The sequence below is a fragment of the Neolamprologus brichardi genome, chromosome 9 (assembly GCF_056152115.1).
Source record: "Neolamprologus brichardi isolate AB-2024 chromosome 9, ASM5615211v1, whole genome shotgun sequence".
Taxonomy (NCBI): Eukaryota; Metazoa; Chordata; class Actinopteri; order Cichliformes; family Cichlidae; genus Neolamprologus; species Neolamprologus brichardi.
In genome coordinates this window covers 34,470,299-34,490,932 of record NC_142112.1, presented here as the reverse complement: position 1 = coordinate 34,490,932, position 20,634 = coordinate 34,470,299, and the positions used below count along the sequence as shown (strand labels likewise).

At 39.1% G+C, this 20,634-nt stretch overlaps 3 protein-coding genes across 5 annotated transcripts in view; 1 reads left to right on the top strand and 2 right to left on the bottom strand.

Annotated features, from left to right (window-relative positions):
* Positions 1-7,915, top strand: part of LOC102798900 (vasoactive intestinal polypeptide receptor 2-like) — a 54,791-nt gene extending 46,876 nt beyond the window's left edge. For all 3 annotated transcript variants that reach the window (XM_087846367.1, XM_087846366.1, XM_087846368.1), the window contains 6 exons: positions 113-173; positions 376-445; positions 3,656-3,747; positions 4,211-4,349; positions 5,036-5,077; positions 5,171-7,915. In XM_087846367.1, coding sequence (XP_087702493.1) covers positions 113-173; positions 376-445; positions 3,656-3,747; positions 4,211-4,349; positions 5,036-5,077; positions 5,171-5,338 — 572 coding nt within the window. In that variant the 3' untranslated portion in view covers positions 5,339-7,915. The remainder of the gene's footprint in view (positions 1-112; positions 174-375; positions 446-3,655; positions 3,748-4,210; positions 4,350-5,035; positions 5,078-5,170) is intronic.
* A 2,268-nt stretch (positions 7,916-10,183) lies between these two features.
* On the bottom strand, positions 10,184-14,593 carry LOC148101538 (uncharacterized). Its single transcript, XM_087845520.1, has 5 exons — positions 14,467-14,593; positions 14,274-14,385; positions 13,904-13,978; positions 12,147-12,198; positions 10,184-10,321 (listed from the first exon to the last, which is right to left on the bottom strand). The coding sequence occupies exons 1-5, from the start codon at positions 14,537-14,539 to the stop codon at positions 10,184-10,186; spliced, it is 450 nt and encodes a 149-aa protein (XP_087701646.1). The 5' UTR covers positions 14,540-14,593.
* Positions 14,594-17,203: 2,610 nt separating this feature from the next.
* Positions 17,204-18,740, bottom strand: LOC148101537 (eotaxin-like). Its single transcript, XM_087845671.1, has 4 exons — positions 18,640-18,740; positions 17,507-17,636; positions 17,378-17,436; positions 17,204-17,283 (listed from the first exon to the last, which is right to left on the bottom strand). Exons 1-4 carry the CDS (start codon positions 18,707-18,709, stop codon positions 17,258-17,260), a joined length of 285 nt encoding a protein of 94 aa, XP_087701797.1. The 5' UTR covers positions 18,710-18,740; the 3' UTR covers positions 17,204-17,257.
* Positions 18,741-20,634: the final 1,894 nt, after the last annotated feature.

Here is a 20,634-nt window from a genome sequence, read left to right as displayed (position 1 = left end):
CATATTTCCTTTGTGGCACTTTGCGAGGATGTTCTGTGCCTGCCAGATAGAGAACCTAAACAGATCCTCTTCTCCTCCACATCTACCTTCCTCTCTACTCTCTGGTTCTCAGGAATCCCTCTCGTGTTCATCGTGGCATGGATCATTTGTAGGATATACATGGAGGACAAGGGGTGAGTCTGCAAGTGTTTAAACATTGTTTTCACAAACTGTGTCAAGGTCAGTGCAAAAATCAAACGTTACAAACTTGCAGGGGGCACATTATGCTTATCCTTAATTTCCACCACATGCATGCAGTTGCATCTTTGATTTCATTTAACCATCTCTAGGTCAGGAAATGTTATAAATCTCACTGACTTATTTACTCACTTCCAGGTGTTGGGAGATGAACAACACCCCCATACCAAACAGAGTGATCAACTGGCCCATCATGGCATCTATCATTGTGAGTTTTGTCCCAGGATAACCTTGAGTTTTTTCATGAATTAAAAAAGCAACTTCTTAAATGTTTTTTCGGCATCCTGGACACAATTCTTATTAGTTATAAATAGTATAAAGAATTGACCTGAGTAAAAGTGAGAGGATCTGTGGTCAGGATGATTGTACACACAGTCCATTATGCCTCACCAGTGGGTATAACATGGTCTAAATTAATAGGTCAAGTCTGTGTTTCGTCTGTTTTTTGTTGTGTTTGCTTTTAGTCATTAATCTGCAATTTGAACTGAAATCCATTTTCATTTTCACCTGCTTCGTCCTTGTTCTCATTTTCTCATTTTATTTTGCTTTCTTCTACTAAAATATAAAACATTGGATCATTATTTTTATTTTACAAATAAATATTCACCATATTAAAAGTGATGCATTATTACAGAGCCTGCACAGCCACACATTGGTTTTTAGAGTCACACACTTACTGGACACATCGTTTAAGTGCTCCTGTTCAACTGATGCTAAATGGAAACATGCCATGCAACATTCAGATAGCAGGATTCGGCATTAATGACATGAAAACATGGATCCTGCTTTTTATCAAAGGTTCAGGCTGTTGCTGGTGGTGTAATGATGTGGGCAATGTTAGCCTCACTCACTCGGTACAAACTCAGCATCATTTAAAAACTACAAAAGTATTGCTGCTGATCTGTTTTTGGTCAGCAGCAATACTCAGTACTTTTCTATAAGGGAAGATGTTATATACAAATAACGAATGACTATAGCATTCACATCTTTATAAACCATACCAGAGTCAATCTGCACAATGAGTCCTTTTAATTTTGAAGCTTTAAGACACACAGATGGTTATACTTTAACTCTTGGACTGAACCAGAGCACTTTGTACTGTAGTTTTTATTTTGGTAATGGCGTTTGCTAAAGTACTCACAGATAATGTTTCTTTTTAACATACTGTTTATTGTTGGGTTTCCAGGAGAAAAGTTTAAGCATCAAAACTAGTTGGTGAGGTTTAGCAAAAGATCACAGATTGGGATAAAATATTATGATTATGTCAAAAGTGTCACAGCCAGAGTGATCTAAAACAAACAAGCAGTGCAGGCATAAATCATCCTTCCCATTGAAATCCGTTAGTTTCAGAGTTGCAAAGCTACTCCAGCAACATTCATTTCCATACGCAGCATACTAAAAAATTACAGTATGACATATTTTATCACTATTTTTGGATTTTCTGTGATACTTGGCCTCAGATGGTGGATCTCTTTATTTACACTGGAAATCCCAGACACAATTATATCCTCTGATACAGACATTCATAAAAAAAAAGGCTGCTCAGTCATTGAGAAAACATCTGCAAACAGATAAGTTTTAGATAAAATTCAATCAGTCAGCAGTCGACTTCAAAACATGCGAACCAGCAGATAATCCATCAGAGCAAGCTGTCATGCTGAACTTTTCTATTTTTACTATTTTTACTTGTTGCAACAGTGAAGTTCTGCTTGATCCGCTGTGAGCGAACTGCTTACTGCTTGTTTTTGCGAAGCTCTATTTAACTGACGTTGTACGATTCGATTGTTGAGCATTTTGCAGTAATGTGTGCTCTAATGTGTGCTTTGTGCCATCAAGTTTCCATTTATATTTGGTTATAACTACGATTTATCAATGTCCTTTAAATATATGAAATGCAGGCAGTTGTAAAGTTATTGTTCTGAAAACGCAGTCATCTGTAAGGACATGCTCTCTGAATGTGTGTTTGTCTATGTTGGTTTAAAACATGACTGGGCGGGTTTGGGGCGTAGCTTTCTCATGAACTGCTTGTTCAAACAGTACGAATGAGTGATGGAAGTCACTTAACACAGAAAACCAGAGAAAATACACTTAAAATTAGGGGAATGCAAATACAAAAAATATACCTCTGAGTGATGTTCTGTAAAAATATTTGCAACATGTCAAAAGCTTATTTGAGGATTCAGATTTGGTTATATGGTCGAAGTTAGAGTTCAGGTGTTTTTATAATGCAGCATTATTTGAACATGCCTCCCTTCCTGGCCTTTGGTCCCACTGTGGCTAATGATCCAGCTAAGCACAGCTTTCATTTCGGCAACTCTCAGTTTTTGTATCCTGGTTGGCTGGTTTCTTATTCTTGAAAAAGTATTTTTTAAGTATCATCATCATATATGTCACATAAACACATGTATGTGGGTGTGAGCCCCTCCACTTACACTCATAGTGAAGAAGGCAGCTGATTTTTATCAACATATGAGAACTGCTCTTCAAAATGAATTGAAACCCAGCTAAGGCCTTTGTGTGTAGAGTTTAGATGTTCTTCCTGTGCCCGTGTTTGGTGCTGGGGCTTCCTCTCATAGTTCAAAGACATCAAAGGTTAAAGTGCTGATCCTAAAATGGCCATGGATGTGAGATACATAAAGTTCTTAAAGTTTTCACTCTAAAGAGCTTTGAGTGGTTAGAAGCACTCTGTAAATGCAGGTACATCACATTTCACTTACTCAGGTCCCCAGCAATAAACCACCAAGTGTGGAGTGGACTGTATGAAGGGTTGTTGAGCTTTACAGTGGACGAGTATCACGTCACTCAGTTCTTGTTCACATGTGAGGGGAGCAGAAGACTGACAGATGGACTTGGGCCATGTCTGCAGTGATGTGAACACTATACTGGTCCACAGTGGTAAAGAGAGAGCGGAGCGTAAAAGCGAAGCTGTCAATATACTGGTCGTTCTACATCCCTGCCTTCAGCTGTGGTGACCTAAAAAGACAGGGTGAGGAATTCAATTATTTAGAGGGACAGATTAGAGCTTCTACTCCTCCACATTCAATGGATGTGGCGTGGGGATATCTAAGATTATGACCTGAGTTAGGAGGCCCTGAAGTAGACCCAGGACATACTGGGGAGATTATGCCTCCCAGTTGGCCTTGGAACGCTTTGGTGTTCCTCAGGATGAGCTGGAGCAGATAGCTGGGTGGAGGAAGGTCTGCGTTTCTTTGCCTAGGCAAACTTATCCAGACAGCCTGGATAAATGTGAGAAGATGGATGGATGGAGTTCGGAAACACAACTGTACAGTTAATTTTTGGACTCTTTGCTCCTTGACAGACAAATTTCATAGAAATTAGTTTCTAACCTTTCTACTCTTAAAGAAGTCACTTTTCGCTAATACGACACCTCTTTCTTTCTGTCGTGTTTCTCTACAAGATCAATTTCATCCTGTTCATCAGCATCATCCGCATCCTGGTGCAGAAACTGCGCAGCTGTGATGTCGGCGGAAACGATCAATGCCAATACAAGTACGTCAAGGAACTGAGGAGTCATATTTTTACCTCCGAGCTCTCACTGATTAGATTTATATGCATTTAAGAGGGCTTCCTGATAATGTGGTGACGAAAGCAGCAGTCATATCAAATCTCCTCGACACATTAGACAGGAACCATTATCACATTATCAGCTAACTGTGTTTAAACTTGGACATCTTAGTATCAATCTTCCTGCCTGTTTCTGCTTCTCAATCTGGAAACAAATGATTTTGATTATTCTTTCTTTAGCAAACAAATAATAGCAATTCCTGAAGACTAGAATGAATTTTAAGGTTTTTTCCTCATAGTAATTCAAGTTTTTAATATCCAGAATAAACAATTTTTCTGCACTGTTGAGAAAAAGTGAAAGAAAGAGATTTCCCACTGATGGTCTCGCAGATAAGTTTTAGTCTAAATGTATTGTGTGCATTGAGTGTGTATTATGTGTGTTTATCAGACGCCTGGCTAAGTCCACACTCCTGCTGATCCCTCTGTTTGGGGTGTATTACGTGGTGTTTTTCTACCTGATGGAGCCGGAAAATGAAAACGTGAAGCAAGTGAAGATCTTCTTCGATCTCGGCCTCGGATCATTCCAGGTACTATAAGACATTTAAAAACATAAAATTCCTAAATAAAATTATTTGCCTTTTTTGGTCTGGTGGGAAAAATGACTGTAGTGGAAGATAAAAATGTCATCAAGTTAAGACCCAGCAAAGGAGAGAACCACATCAAGAATTTTGACCCTTACAAGATAGTCATGTATGATTGGGAGCTGTAGCAAGAAAAATAAACATTGCATGTTATTTTTTAGCTCATTGACTGTGTCCTAGTTTAATGTCCGGCTCTGTGTCTGCACACAGTCTCCATTCTTTCCCCACATCCTTGACTCTTCTCCGCGGTCTTCCTCTTTTCCTCCTGCCGGGCAGCTTCTGTCCAACATATCCACCATCTCACCTCAGCCTTGCCTCTCTAACTTTGTCCCCAAACACTCAGCCTGAGCTGTCACTCTGATGTGCTGTCCCAACAAACCAGTCATTTAAAGTTGCCTCCACACTTCTGCCTTCCTTTCTCTCTCACTGCCTCTAAAGGCATCGGCAAAAAGAAAAGAGGAAGACAATGGAGGAGATTGATGAGTGTAGTGAATGAGAACATGCAGTGGGTTGGTGTAACAGATGCTCGGGATAGGTGGTGACCCTTAAAGGCAGCATCCTTTAGTATTAATATAGCCTTGTTTCTGACACGTTTGCACTGATCTGTTATGGTGGTATTTGTTTCCTTTTAGGGTCTAATTGTAGCAGTTCTCTACTGTTTCCTCAACAGTGAGGTGAGTCTATGCATGTGTTCTTCATAACATCATTTACACGATTTTTTAATATATATTATATTTAATATAATTCTACTTTTTTTGCACATAAAGGTTCAGAGTGAGCTGAGGAGGACATGGAAGTGTTTTTCTGTAAAGCGCTGCGTGGGACAGGACTTCAGGCTCCACAGCGTGAACCAAAATGGTACAGAAAGCTCGGCCCAGTGTTCTAGAAACTCCCGAGCCCAGTCCATCCTGCAGACTGAGATCACCGGGCTGTGATCTGCGACACAAACAGCCTGTTTTGTTAAAGACTTTGAGAACGGGCGCTCGTGTTCGGTCAGTGTGGAGGAATTATACTTAACCTCGCTTTTATAGACATATCGCCTGATGCTGCAGGGACTGAACTTGTGGCTTGCAAACGTTTTTGAGGTGAAAGACTTCGTATTGGACAGTCAAACCTCCCGGAGATATTTTTTTTTTCCACATCGCCGTGAGATTTCACAATGATCTTTAACATTTTTAAACACATAACGGATGAAACAGTGCCTCCTATAATGTTTCCAGAACAACAAATTCATTTTTATAATTATTCTCCACATCCAAGAATGACTAACTGACTTTAAAAAAATAGTTTTCAAATAGTTAATGCACAAATTAAAACTTACATAAAAATGCTAAATCCATATTGGAGAAAGTAACCATACAGTTTATATACCTGAAGGTAGATGTATACAGAAATATTCATATTTTATGTTTAGTTTTATAGGCCTGATCTATTTCTACCTTTCATATAAGCTTTTCTTTTTTTAACTGATATGCAGAATATGTTTGGTTAATAAGGTTCATCCATACCTGCTGATTAGTGCTAAGTAAAAAAAAGCTGTACCTATATTTACATGGCTGAGTTATCTACAGTTGTACAGTTGATATGAAGGAAGAAATTAATTATAGAGACCAAACGTGTTGTTCATATCAGGCTGTAAACATGCTTATATGTGCCGTGAAGTTGGGCATTTTAGCGTGGCAGGCTATAGGGATGTGGAGCCAGCCTCAAGTGGCCATTAGAGGAACTGCAGTTTTTGGCACATGAACATTGGCTTCATTTTTCAGCTCTGTTGGTTGCTACTGTGATGTAGTAGATGTTGCATATTATGTTGCAAATATGCTTATAGGTAAGCATATTTATTCCTGCTTTTCAGTTCGGTCATCTCACAGGCTGTTCAGCTCGTTAATATTGTAAGTTAAGACTCACTGTCCAAGAAAAGATTCAGGAAATATGCAAGGGAAAGTTTTTGTTTAAAAATCAATTTATGTTTTTTTTTTTTTAATGAAAACAAAGCTGAAAAAAATAAACAAATAAAACCAAATAACGGCAGCTCAAATCCCCAACCTTTCACTTTGGAGCCCCACTGAGCTAATTGATTCAGACACTGAGCTGATTATTGACATGGGGAAGCAGAGACCACTACTGTGTGTGGAAACAATGTCAACATCTGTCTGTTTTTGGTGCAGATGGGCTACTGCAGCAGAAGAAGACCATACCCGATGGCTCTCCTGTCAGCTAAGAGCAGGAAACTGAGGCTATATTTCACACGGGTTCACCGAACGTGGACAACAGAAGATTGGAAAAATGTTGCCTGATCTGATGAGTCTCGATTTCTGCTGCCACATTTGGATGGTAGGGACAGAATTTGGTATAAACATGAAAGGATGGATCCATCCTTTCTTAGATCGGTTCAGGCTGGTGAGCACATCCCTTCGTGACCACGGTGTACCCATTTTCTGATCGCTGCTTCCAGCACGATCATCTCAACCTGGATTCTTGATCATGACAATGAGGTCACTGTACTCAAATCGGCTCCACAGTCACCAGATATCAATCCAGTGGAGAACCTTTGGGATACAGTGGAACAGGAAATTGGCAGTGGATGTGCAGCCCACAGAACTGGAGTGACTATGTGATGCTATCATGTTCATATGGTCCTAAACCTTAAAAGAAAGCACAGGAGGTTTAATCAGGTACTAAGAAGGGGTTAATATTAGTGTTAGGAGCAGGGTAAGTTACCACAGTGATGTAGCCACGTAAACAGAGATCCACCTTCACGATACTCCAGACTTTAAGCTGAACATACTGCAGCCTTCTGATCTATTACTGTAATTTCACTTTGCAGTGCACCCCTCTGTTTTGACTGGCAAGATATCATTGGTGTTTCCTGGGCAACGGTAGCTCTTGTCACTCTTAATTTTTTCATGTTTTGAATGCATTTGATAACAATGTGTGTTTAAATTGGTACCAAATTCAGAATTCAACAAAAAAGGCTGTCTGAACAGCTCGTCAGTAATTTCACTATGATCCTCTTGAAGTTCAGTTTTTTCCTGAAAGTCTTTTACATTTAATTTAATAAGGCCTACCACACCTATTAAAATGTATCGTTTTTTCAGTAACTCCATTTACTTTCCTTTATCACGTCAGCAGGGAATGAACGTGATAGCATTCAATGTGGGATAAAATTAGAATACAGATACTTCCCTTTAAGGGTGATCAGTGTTTCCCAGACACAGAATGTTCTCATCCAAACGAACTCACCGTAACAGAGTTTTATCAGCGCCTTGAGGTGACAGTTTGGATTTGGCACTATACAAATAAAATGGATTTGATTTGAATTAAAGCCAAAAACCATGCTTGCCTTGTACATAGACTGTTTTGTATTATTTCTCTTTATTTTTTATACAGTGGAGAGTATATCGCTGGCTGATTGTAAAATGTAGAGAAAGACATCGTTGTTAAATTTGTAAGCTTTTGATCACAACTGTAAACCTGTGATTCCATATGTTTAATCCATAAAAGCTTTTTTATCGTGGAAATGAAGCTCTGTTTGTTCAATCACACAAACTGAATCCTTTTAAATGTTTTTTCTTCCATATTTGCAGATATTTTCTCATCTTATGTTTATGTTTGCAGCGGGCACAGATAAAGGCATCAGTTCGCATCAGACCTGTGAGGTCAGAGGTCAGTGAGGGTATATTGCTTCACTAGTTAACAGAAAAAAACCAACCTCTGTTTTTGTTGCCGCTCTTTACTTTTCCTGTGTTTACTTTAGATTGTGACGCATTTGAGCAGAATGGAGTTACACAATTATGAGCCGGACAGAGTCTAAGAAAGCGAAACTGATAACTGGGAAATGTGACTGGTAGGTTCAGATGTCTCATGCAAAGCCTTAAAAAATACAGCTCCAAAAGAATAAAGAAAGAAAGGAACACTCAATTATTATGGCATAACCAAAGTCAGTTAAACCTCAGGGATATCAGTCTGTTCACTTAGGAAACATAAACCACTGCAAAGCCAGTTCAGCTGCTTTGGTGAAAGTGAAAGTAACAACAGATGCAACAGGACAACAGCCAAACCCCCCAAAAAGAAAATGAATGAATGCTCTCTCCTTATCCTCCGAGACTGATACGTCTCTAGTTTTCCTTTTTTGCTACTGTTGTTAGTATTAGTCTTAGTTAATGTCTTTTATCCTGTCTTCCTTCTCTCACCCCAACCGGTCGCAGCAGATGGCCGCCCCTCCCTGAGCCTGGTTCTGCCGGAGGTTTCTTCCTGTTAAAAGGGAGTTTTTCCTTCCCACTGTCGCCAAAGTGCTTGCTCATAGGGGGTCATATGATTGTTGGGCTTTTCTCTGTATCTATGAAGCGCCTTGAGGCGACATTTGTTGTGATTTGGCGCTATATAAATAAAATTGAATTGAATTGAATTAGTAACAGGAGACGCTAGCTACAGCTCATTGACATTGCACAGACAGTCCAGCTTGTCCAGGATGTCACAGTCTCAAGAGTGTGGAGGACATACCAGGATGTGGGCTTTTGCATGGCTGTTGAAGGGCATCGCCCAGCACCATCATCGGTCTCTGCATCTTTGTGCAGAAGGAATGGAAGATAGAGTAAAAGCACAATATGCTTTTTTTATTCTTGATTTTGTGCCAAGTCATCAAATAAATCTTAATTACAAGAAATTATAACAGCTCAGCCCTGCCTAACTTTGAACCTGTGTCATGTACCGATACATATCACACATCCTCACATGTGAGGACCCTCACTGATATGCTCTGCAGTTACTACGCAGCCCTGCCTAACTTTATCCTCACCAAAGTCTCAACCTGAACCTTTAAACAGCTGTTTGGGGACTGCTGGGTGAAACAGGGGGAATGTGCTCACTCTACAGGGCTAAAACTTCATTTAAGATACAAGGATGAAAGGAGCCCCTTCGCTTCACACGATCTTTTCTTTTTCTTCCCCTGAGAAACTCCAATCTGCTTTTCCATCTGTGCTGCCCGCCCTCTTTTCATCTTCCAGTCACTGTTCCTCTCATTGTACCTGCAGTCAAGCTGAAGATGTGAACCTCAAATCAGTTATGTGGTGATACAAATACAGACACATACACAAACTAGGACATGAGTAAAGTCAAACTTCAACTTCAACTTAGGATTTCCTAATTCCTCGGCTCTAAAATGTTTTTTAATTAGATTTTAAAGGAAATACGAACTGTTTAAGGGGTTTAAATCAAAAGGCATCCACCTTGGAACTCAAGTTGCCAACATGAGCACAGAGAGACAATGATGCTGGTAACTATTGGAAGTTCAATTGACAATATAAAACCCAAAGATATACAAGGGATAGAAGAATCTAAACATAATTTGGGAAGAAAAATAATTTAAAATTTAATACTAAACAATCTTTCCGAAAACAATTATGCAAACAATAAATCTGCCGAATAGTTGCTGAGGAATAATTTGAGCAATTGTTTAAACTCGTGTTTATGTGAGCTGCCGTCCCCTGGTGGTCACTGAAGGTACTTCAGGTGCAAGATGTTATTTGTAAATTAAAAAAAAGAAAAGAAAAATACATTGAATTAAAATACTGCATTATTAAATATTGAAAAGCACAAAAAAGCAAAAAGATCCTTGTCAGGGAAAAGATCTTTTATGTCCTGAGACACAGAAAAAAATTTGTTTTTATATTCAGATTTTTCTCCCCCCAAAGAAACATGCTGGATCAATTCTTTTTCAAATTTGTTATTTATTTATCATCTTCTGTCCCATGAAGTGGGCACATCTGTCATAAAAATGATTAGATGGCTGAGTGAGACAGAAAGGATTTCACACAGAATTTGGAAGTGAAGTTAAAACTCGAGCTGTCGAGAGATGAGGAGGAGGAGGGGCCAGACGTGAGAGCAAGAAGGTGAAAGTTCAGTGGAGGACATGCTGGCTTTGAAGAGCCTGAGGTTTTTGCTGGGTTTTATATTGTACATCTAGATCACAAAGATGGTGAGTCACTCCCCTTTTCTTTATATTTTACTCCTAAAAAGTCAAACTTTCTTGTAATTTTGCTAAAGTGGTCTTGAGCAACATTTTTCCAGGTTTTCACGAGGTCTTTGCGGCGCCTTTTAAAAGACAGAGTTACAAAGTGCATCTAAATTTGAATAAAAGCCACACATTAAAGATAAGTTATAGACACATAATCATTTTCACAAAGACACTTCGATACAGATGCAATCTATGGCTCAAAATAAAGGGGAGAAGATTAAGGGAAAGCTAACCTGTCAAACATCAGCCTGGCTGAGTTTTTATAGGTTGTTTTTATGGGTTGTGCAGGTTTTAGAGGTTGTTCAAGTGATTTTTCTCAGCAACCTCAAAAATAGGATTGTCTCTGGTTTTAAAGTCAGAGTGAGGAACAGTTGGGAGACCATAGTTAGAGGATGAGAGAGGCCCGCTCAGAAGGTCTGATATAAGCAGGGTCCTGTCCATGTAAGCAGCCCCTGCTTACATCCCCACCCTGGGGAACCGCAGGTTTTAGATCTCACCCTGGGTCAACACACCTGAATCAAATGAGCAGTTCATTAACAGGCTTCTGGAAAACTTCAAGACAGGTTAATGAAGTAATTTAATCAGCTGTGTTGGATCAAGGACACATCTAAAACCTGCAGGACACCGGCCCTTAAGGCCTGGAGTTCCCCACCCCTGATGCAGAGCTTTGATGATAATAACAGGATTTTAAAGTGGCCTCTGAATTTCACTGAAAGCAGTGAAGGGCAGCAGGAATACGTGTGATATGTTGCTCTCTGCACCAGCTGGAGATGGACACTGTACCTGATCTATGACTGACTGAGGTATAAAAGGCAAGAATAAAGCACATCAGTGACAAGCAAGCTACCAGAAGACTTCACACAAGCAGAATTCATACTCAGTTGTGATTAAATACATTCCTAAGTTTGGGAAAGACTGGATTAGCACACAGAGTTATAGGATTATGTAGAAGGACTGCCTTAAAAATTCTTTAGATGTTTTCAGAGTTTTTACCACCACAAAACTGGACTGTCACAGGGATGATGTAAGGCTCCAATTAGCAGCTTATGTAAAGGCGAAGCTGCTTCAACATCCTCCTTTCATTAACTCACACTGTAGAAACCATTAAAAAAACATGCCACAGAGAACAGACTTGATCTGAGAACACTTTTTATTTTCATTACTTCACTTCTGTTTCATAGCAGCCACAGGATGGCACCAGAGTCCAGTTAAAAAAACAAAGTTTAAAATCAGTTTTTCTTCACACCCCTTCACGCTCTTCTTTTTGTTTACATCAAAAATGTAATTTAAGGTTCCCACAGTTCCCACGGACAAACAAATCTAACTAAAATCTGCAGTGATGAATGAGCAGAGAACCCAACCCCAAATCCTCCAATCATGTACACCTGACATCAGAGCGGTGACAATGAACAGACCAACCAAGTTTTTTTTTGTCTTTTTTTCACGGATTAGAGCTGAAAGAAGAAATTCTTCTTCCTGGGAGCTATTTTCAGAAGCAGATTACATACTGCACTAAAGATTTCTTGCAGGTAGAAGGCTGGATTAACTCAAAATAAACTACACTGCATGTGTTCATTGTAATAAGACAACGTGACCACTGACTGAGCCCATTGACACAGACTGCCTAAACAAATAGTCCGTGTTTATTTCCAAGAAACCTTTTGACATAACCTCAAAAAAGCGTGAGCTGGCAGGGGACTCCATAACTGGTCATAATGGCTCATTACCTGTGTGGACTCAGACTGTGGAGGCAATAGTAGATACAAAGAGTCAGCCATGCTGTTCAGCACAGAACTTATGGAGCACCAAAATTGCACACATTCCCTTTATCATGGTGGCTCGTTTGAAATTTATTTAAAATACGTTTTGAGTTAAAGTTTAATTTTCTGAGTTAAACTCTGATACACCTGACCATGTAAAATCTGACATTAATCTGATGTTAAAGATTATTTTTCAAAGATGATAATCTAATAATTATCTAATAGAGGCAGTGTCTTTTAGCTTGGTTACATCTCTTGGATGAATGGATGACAGGGTGTCGCTTCAGAGACGTCTATAGCTTGGACACAGTATAACGTGGAGCATTTGCACATTGTTATAATGATTATTTCTTTGCATCTCTGCAGTGTTTTATGATTAAATAAAATCCTTTGAAACTGATCCAGTGGTTGAAAGTTTGTGGTTAAAAAAATAGCAGTTTTATAAGCTGAGGTTGTCCATTTTCTGACTTTCTTTATAATCTGATAGTTTGTAACAATATGAAGTGCAAGAGGAATTTTAAAATATTGTTCCTAATTTGGGAACAACACCACCTGCTTCCATGTCTTGCATTAATATTTTAAGAACTTCTCTGCTTATTGACAATTGTTCCTCAGATAATTATATTATCTCTATTTGTACGATATTTCGGTTGTTACGAAGGGAAAAACGGTACCTTTTTGAAAGTGTTTATGTAATTATATATTTTTGCAAAATAGATGCATTATACTCTGTAATTTTTCAAAGACAATGACACTTGGGGTTGAAATGAAAGCACTAGGGTGTAATATTACTGGCGATCATGAAGATATGATAAAAACTAGCGTATGTGGATAAATCTGCTATATTTACACGATGAATTCAATACACATTCATATCTGACTCTGCTGCTTTGTCAACAGCACCTGTGTTGCTTCCAGTCAGTATCACGTGCTGAGCTCTTGTGCCCTCCTCCTCCTTTGCATCTTTTCAACATTTTCATGTACAAAAATGTTGATGCACAAAATCTGCCATAAAAATCCTCATACAACAATATTGTTTCTGCTTCTTTTTTCATAAATGACTTAATCATCTCGAGCCCTTTTCAAAATGATCAAACATTAAATTATTTTCAGGATTTAAACCCTTTAAATGCCAGTTTAAACAGTTGAATTATTAATTATTTATTTTTTAAAACTCACAAAAACCCAGATATTTTCCATGTAATATATAGTATCGAGAGAGTATGGATGACAAGTAAGAGTAAAAGACAAAAACTGACTTAAAAGAAAATTTATTGCCCAAATTGATCACCAATTTTATTTTTTTAAGTTGAAAAAAAGTACAAAAATGCCCAATTAGGGCATAAGAGTTCATCTTATTACACTTCTATAGATCTCATATATTACAAGCGATTTCTTTGCAGGCCAGTATTATTGGCTGATATTAACCTTTTGCTGATATCAGTATCTTCATTTATAAAGGCTGATAATTTATTGAAAATAATAAGACATGGCAGAAACATCCTTCGACCGTGTTTTGAGTATTGGTGTATTTACTTCTTCCTGCATCCCTGAAAAGGTTTCACCATCAGTCATCTTCTATGAGGAGACCTCAGATGCAGTCATAAGCTGAGATTTTGCTTTCCTGTGAGAAAATCACCAAAAGACAAAAGTATATGAAGACTGATCAAATTTGAAAAGTCGAACTGAGCATGTGAGTCAGTGGAAGGTGATGTAAAACTCACTCGAATGCAACGATCTTGGCACGAACCCAGGGAGCTCTCGCTTTGATGCAGAAAAGACCGGACTGTGTCTGAAAGCTGCAGGAACGAGAAATGAACGATGAACTTGGTAGCAACACTTTAATCAGTTCATTTGAGATAATATTAACAATAAGTAAATGAACACATTATGTATTAAGTTTAACTGAAGAGCAACAAAAACATCACATCTACATCTTTTTGCTAAAGTTATGTAGCCAGTACATTAAGTTGAGGTGAAGTTAAACAATTAATTTACAATGTGAAAAAAAATCATATTTTTCAGTAATTAACAGTTTGTAATAAATCATTCCTGGGCTACAGTTGATGTTTTTAATGTGCTAAAAAAAATTACATGACTGCTTTGACACATGGTGGGTATGCTCTCTGGACCGAGTATCCCAAAATTGGTTCAGTGATCTCCTTATTGGTGACAGTTGTGCAGCACATGGGGAAATCATTCTTTGCTGGAAAAAAAAAAAGATTTTTAAACAGAGAAGAGCCGACAGAAAAACCTTACATGGTGTTGATATGAAATTCCATCTTACCTTCTGATCCAGACATGGCCAAAACTACCAAGACTGTGCAGAGCAGCACAGACAGGCTTCCAGAGTTTAACATTTTCAAAAAGCTTGAAAAATTCTGAATACACAATATTTGTTTGATTTAACTTCTTCTCTGGAGAGCTTGAAGATCTAGAAAATTTTGGAAATGGTGGATATTTAAGGTCTTAAAAGCAGAAGTGATTAGTTATCTTCTGTTTTCTCCTCTTTCTGCATGCAAGTAAACAGTGATTTAAGAGGAATTGTGCAAAGTGACAACTTTCATCATACGATTTTTACTGGAAAATTGGGCAATTTCTCTTCCCGGCTTAGACTCCTGAAATGTGAGGTTTTCAGAATCCAGAGGTCACGGCATGACTTTATCAGTGTATTTGTTGGAGAATTAATGGAGGAAAAAAATCAGTAAATCAGTTATTTAACTTAAATTAAATTTGTCAGGTTCTGGATGATGAGATTGCGGATACAAGCAGCGGAAATGGGCTTCCTCCGAAGGGTTGCCTGCCTCTACCTTAGAGATAGGGTGAGAAGTTCTTTCATTCTGTGAGGGGCTCAAAGTAGAGCTGCTGCTCCTCCACATCGAAAGGAGCCAGTTGAGGTGGTTCGGGCATCTGAAAAGGATGCCTCCTGGGTGAGGTTTTCCAGGCATGTCCCACCAGGAGGAGGACCGGGGAAGACCCAGGACACGCTGGAGAGATTATGGCTGTATCCCAATTCAGGGTCTGCAGCCTTAAAGGTCCACAAGGGCCGTGTACTCAAAGACCGCTAAGGCTGGAAGTGTGAGGCTTGTAGGCTTGTGAAATGGGACGTCTAGCCGCCGTCGCACTGCCCAGGTTGCCTAGCAACCATGATACTACACAGTGCGCTGTGACGTAATCGGCCTTAACATGCGGCCTTTAAGGTTCCAGACCCTGAATTGGGATACAGCCTATATCTCTCAGCTGGCCTGGAAATGCCTTAGTGTTCCCCTGGACAAGCTGGAGGAGGTGGCCGGGAAGAGGGAGGTCTGGGCTTCTCTGCTTGGGCTGCCCCAGATAAGCGGAAGACAAGGGATGGATGGAGGTTCTGGATGTTGCATTTTTAGTGGGAGAAACATTTCATCACTCATTCAAGTGACCGGCGTTCCTCCTCAGGCCAGTGGCCACTCTTTCATTGATGAGGACGTACACATCCTGGACACAGAGGGATGCTGGTTTGAGCTCCCCTGAACCGAGAAGGCATTTTCCACTGCTGTGGTTGCAGCTGTTCCCTAATTCTCTGTAAATGATACTCATTCTCACTGACGAGTGGTCATCATGTCATTAAATTGAATTTTTGGCCTATCGCTACTCAATGCTGCTAGTTTCTGTCTTTATGCAAATATAGCAGGTAGACATGTAACCAAAACGCATTCAGAATCTTGAAGGCATTACATTTTAAGTAGAGTCTGTTATATGCATTTTGTCTGCTACATAACAATATTAGCATTTTTGGCTTCTGAGGTTTGAGAAGTGTTCATGTTAGAGTGTAAAGATTAAAGAACAGAAACTTTCTCTTAACTTTCTGCATCTGGTGTTTTTAAAAAGTGAAAGAAGAGGAAAGTAAAGAAGTTTGCTGCACCCATATTCCCGTCATACAGATGTTAATGCTGACATCAGCATTCAGTGTTTTACTAAAGAAAGCCTTCAGAAAGGTTCCTTATTCTGTTGGGATAATGTAAGTCAAAATATAACTAGGATAATGTGAAAAAAGGAAAATATAGTCTTAATCATCTTAAACAGGATGAAAAAGTAATTTGACAAGGCTGCCCAAACTTTTGCATCCCACTGTACATGTGTACCTTTTTCTGTCCATGTTGTTTAACAGTTGGGTAAAGTACATGCTTTCCTGAGTAGTGGTTGCAAGTCCAATGTATTCAGCTTCGCATGTTGAGAGTGCCACTGTAGGCTGTTTCTCTCTATATAATGTTTTTGTTGCTGCAAGCGCTTTTTATGCTGATTTTGCAAAGCTGTATGTGGAAGGAAACTGTGACTTAGGACAAGCTGATGGCATAAGATGTAAGTACAACTCCTCCGGTTTCATATGCAAAAAATTTATTGTGCTAGCTTATGTGGTTCCGGTTTTACAGGGATTTAAAAATTGTTACGCAAAATGGAGCGTGCCTGCTCCAACCGGCTTTAAAGGGTTAATAGTCGACTTATCGTGGCAGCCCTAAAGTGTACGTACGTGTGTGTTTTTATATATATATATATGTGTATACCTGTATATGTGTATGTTTTGCTGGGTTTCACTGCTCAGGCCCACTTATGTTCATCATGGGCTACATAAACTTGGGTAAAAGATAAAGTTTTTAAAAAACTGGACAGTATACTCGGCAACCATCCTCACTTAAAACACTAGTGCAATACATTATGTGATGTGTGTAACGTTTTGTGAGAGTCTGGTGGGCATTGAAACAACAGCAGGAAAATATTTGCTCAATAAACAAAAGTTTATTGTTATATTGCTTTTCACAGCCACATTGTTCTTCACGTAAACACATAATGCACAGAAAGAGATTCACAAATAAACAAAAAGAAAAGTAAAAGACAAATAAAAGCTGACCTCCAATGATCAATTACAAAACAATGAAGTCAACAGCATGAATAAAATACACGTTTGCTCCACAGGTTGCAGGAAAAATAATCTACAAATGGCAAAAAAAAGAGAATAAAACAAATTGAAGTCAGGCTGAGAAAGCGCTCTGGTTTGAATAATCCTTTAAAGGTGATGCTGGAAATACTGATGCAGCAGACAGACTTCACACCTTCTTCATTTTGGCAGTGACTAGAGAGGAAAAACAGACAAGCAGGAGCTTCAGTTTTTCTCTGTAAATACTTTGCATTTATTTCTGTGTGTGTTTCTTTTTAGCACGACTTACGATTTTTGACCCACTGAGCGTCTGGATCAGCACAAAGTGGTCCCTTTTTTGTGTCAAAACTGGAAGTAAAAGACAGAAAATTATAGAGATTGTATATGTTTGTATGTAGGACAACGTGTGCTGACTTACATTATAGCCTTCACACAGCTTCCTCTTGCAGCCAGCTCACGATATGTTTGCCCCACCACCTCAGCAGTCAAATTGCCTTTGGTGACTGCAGGGCAGCATGGTGGTATTCTTCCAGGATGACGACGAGTACCTGAGAGATTAAAGGTTAAAAATTGAATTTTCTTACCTGAGAAAACTCTAATTAGAAGGAAAATAAAAGTTAAATCTGGTTTTAAAATATGAAGCTCCTTACATCACTAAACAGAAGATGACTTTTAAAATGTGACCTGAAATTATGTTACAGTGAACAGGCATTTTTTTGTGCAAATCAATCAACAAGTTTAACAAATCAATGTTCTCAACACTTCGGGGCCCTCAAGCACTTTTTGGGCAATTTTGGCATTATGTTAATTAAGTGAAAGGTGAAAAATATTGTCCCGTAGCTGCAATATATTATGTTATACTCTCCCTGTGTCTCTCTCATTTCCTGCTTTCATGCCTTATGCAATGAGTCACAATGTATGCACCCCTCCAAAAACCCACTGAAATGATGACTTTGCTAGAAACTAAAATGAAGCAGTGAGATTTACTTACAGAGTGAATTTGTTTGTTACAACATATGCCTGGCATGCAACGCAGCATGAGACATAACCCCATAAGTGACAGAAAACAAAAGTTTGCATGTAGATAAACATAAATAGTATAAACATTGTTAATGGTAAGCAGTATAGCGTGAATGGATATGGTGTGGCTGTCAGTCAGTCCAGCAATCGAACAAAAAAATCAGGTGAATGTTGTACTTATAAAAAAAAAATCCAAGACTTCTTCTAAATGTAGACATAAAGGACGCCTTTAAAATGCCATGACTGACTAATGAAACTTAGCCCAGGAAACAGCCCAGAAAAAAGCTTCCAGGGTGTCTGGAGCTTTGTGGGTAGAAGTCGAGTAAATGCTGGAAAAAACATGTGCAATTATAGACTGAGCAGATACCAGAATATGACTGATGTAAAGGTTTGTGGTCTTTACACAGTGGTCCTGCACATTATTCACAAACAGGTAGAAGCCATTGTTGGAAATATTCATTGCTGTGATCAATTTATCTATTTTATCTCTTTTTTCCTCATTTTTCTTAATAAAAGTAAGAGCACAGTTACCTTCAGAGGAGTGGCAGCACACACACACCGAGAGCAGGAGGAGAGTGATGGAGAGGATCTTCACAGACATTTTCACCGGTGGTCTGGCTCACTGATCAGAGTCACTAACCTACAAGTTGATTATTTATTGGTAAGTGCAGGAACACATGCAGGCAGAACCGATGAGGTGTTTTTATAGGTCTGTGTATTTGTGTGCGTGGTTGTGGCATATCACACCTCCGCCTCTTATCAGGGAGAATTCAGTATTTCAACCTATCAACACCTCACTGAGAGCTTTCCGAGAAACAGCCTCACACAAAGTTCACAGATGCTCAAATATGGTCAAGAGCCTGATGATCGATACCAGTACTTTGTGCATTTTCATGAGTAATGAGCCTAAACCTCCTGATTATTATTATTACTTTTTCCATTTTGACTGTCTGACAGTGACTCTTTTTCTCTTGTAGTTACAAACTAAACATGCGGCCCCCTCATCCACATGGCTGAAAAAAGCAACATGGAGGCAGAAAACCTCTAATACTGGTTCCCAGTTTCTAGGAGAACTTGCAGGACAGTCCAGAATGACTGTGGCTCTGTTGAGCTGTTGCTCAAATATTAAAATCTAATAAAAACAATAATCTACAGTGTGGAAAAGCAAACTGAACTTGCATCTTATTCTACTGTACACTACACCGAACACACACACACACACACACACACACACACACACACACACACACACACACACACACACACACACACAAACTAAACCACTTCCTCATTACAGATGATATATATAGAAAGTTTATCAGTCCCACACATTCATGACATTTTATAAACGACTTTGTTCTGGTACTTTTTAATCATAATTTTTATAGAAGGTCTCACATCATGGTGGAAGAAATGTTTAGCTGATTTAGGTTTTGAGTCATTCACTTATGCAGAGCTGTCTTTAGGTCCAGCCACAGCATTTCCATCAGGTTGAGGTTTACACTTTGACTGGGCCATCGCACCACGCTCTGTTGTGGATTTGCTGATGATAATTTTAAAGCTCATTTTCCTTTGTATAAAATAACTGCATAGTGCTGGTTAAACTTCAAAGTTATATTTGGAGTAACTACAAAACTAAGAAAATGTGTAGCAGATGAAGGAAATAAAGACAAATGAAACAACGTTGCCCTGAGGCAACAAACCACATTTTTATGCCTCACACTGGCCCTTCAAAAAAGAAACTTTTTTTTTTTCAAATAATGCTACCAGGCACATCTCCTTCCAATAAAATGATGAGTTGAAGGTGGTGTGACTTTCATTTTGGGGGGGGGGCTTTCTGTAAGCTGCACTACATGAGAGACATCTCCATTAGGAGGCAAGATAAGGATCACTATTTTACATGTTTATAGTGAAATAAATGTATATTAAAAATACGTGTATGTGCATGAATATGTTAAGAAGCATATTTGATTGTTTGTTCTACTTTTTAAAATTTATTTATACAGTAAAACTGTTAATTTTCATTCGTTGTCTCAAGGCAACACTGCGCAGTTAGCCCAATTTTTTTCAGGCAATATAATGCATTTGCATATGTGTGTAGTGTCTGTGTGTGTGTTAGTGCCCACATAGCAAGCAGGTCTGGCCAGGATCTGGTATCAAGTCGGCACTGCTGGCTGACTTCTGGCATGATAAGACGTATGTCATCCAGATATGGGCCAGGCCTGGCATAGATGGCACTGTCTATGTGATGGCATGCCATATCTGGCTTGATTGTGGCTTGGTTTATGTGGCCCAGGCCTACAGAAAACAGGTCTGGCCCAGATCTGGCATCAAGCTGGCACTTCTGACTGGTGTTTTGGCAGAGTGTATGTCAACCAGATGTGTGCCAGGTCTGGCAATGACGCCACCGTTTATGCGATGACATGCCATATCTCAGGTGGTAGAGCAGGTTACAAACTGATCGGAAGGTTAGTGGTTCGATCCCTGGCTCTTCCAGTCTGCATGTCAAGAATATGAATCTAGTTA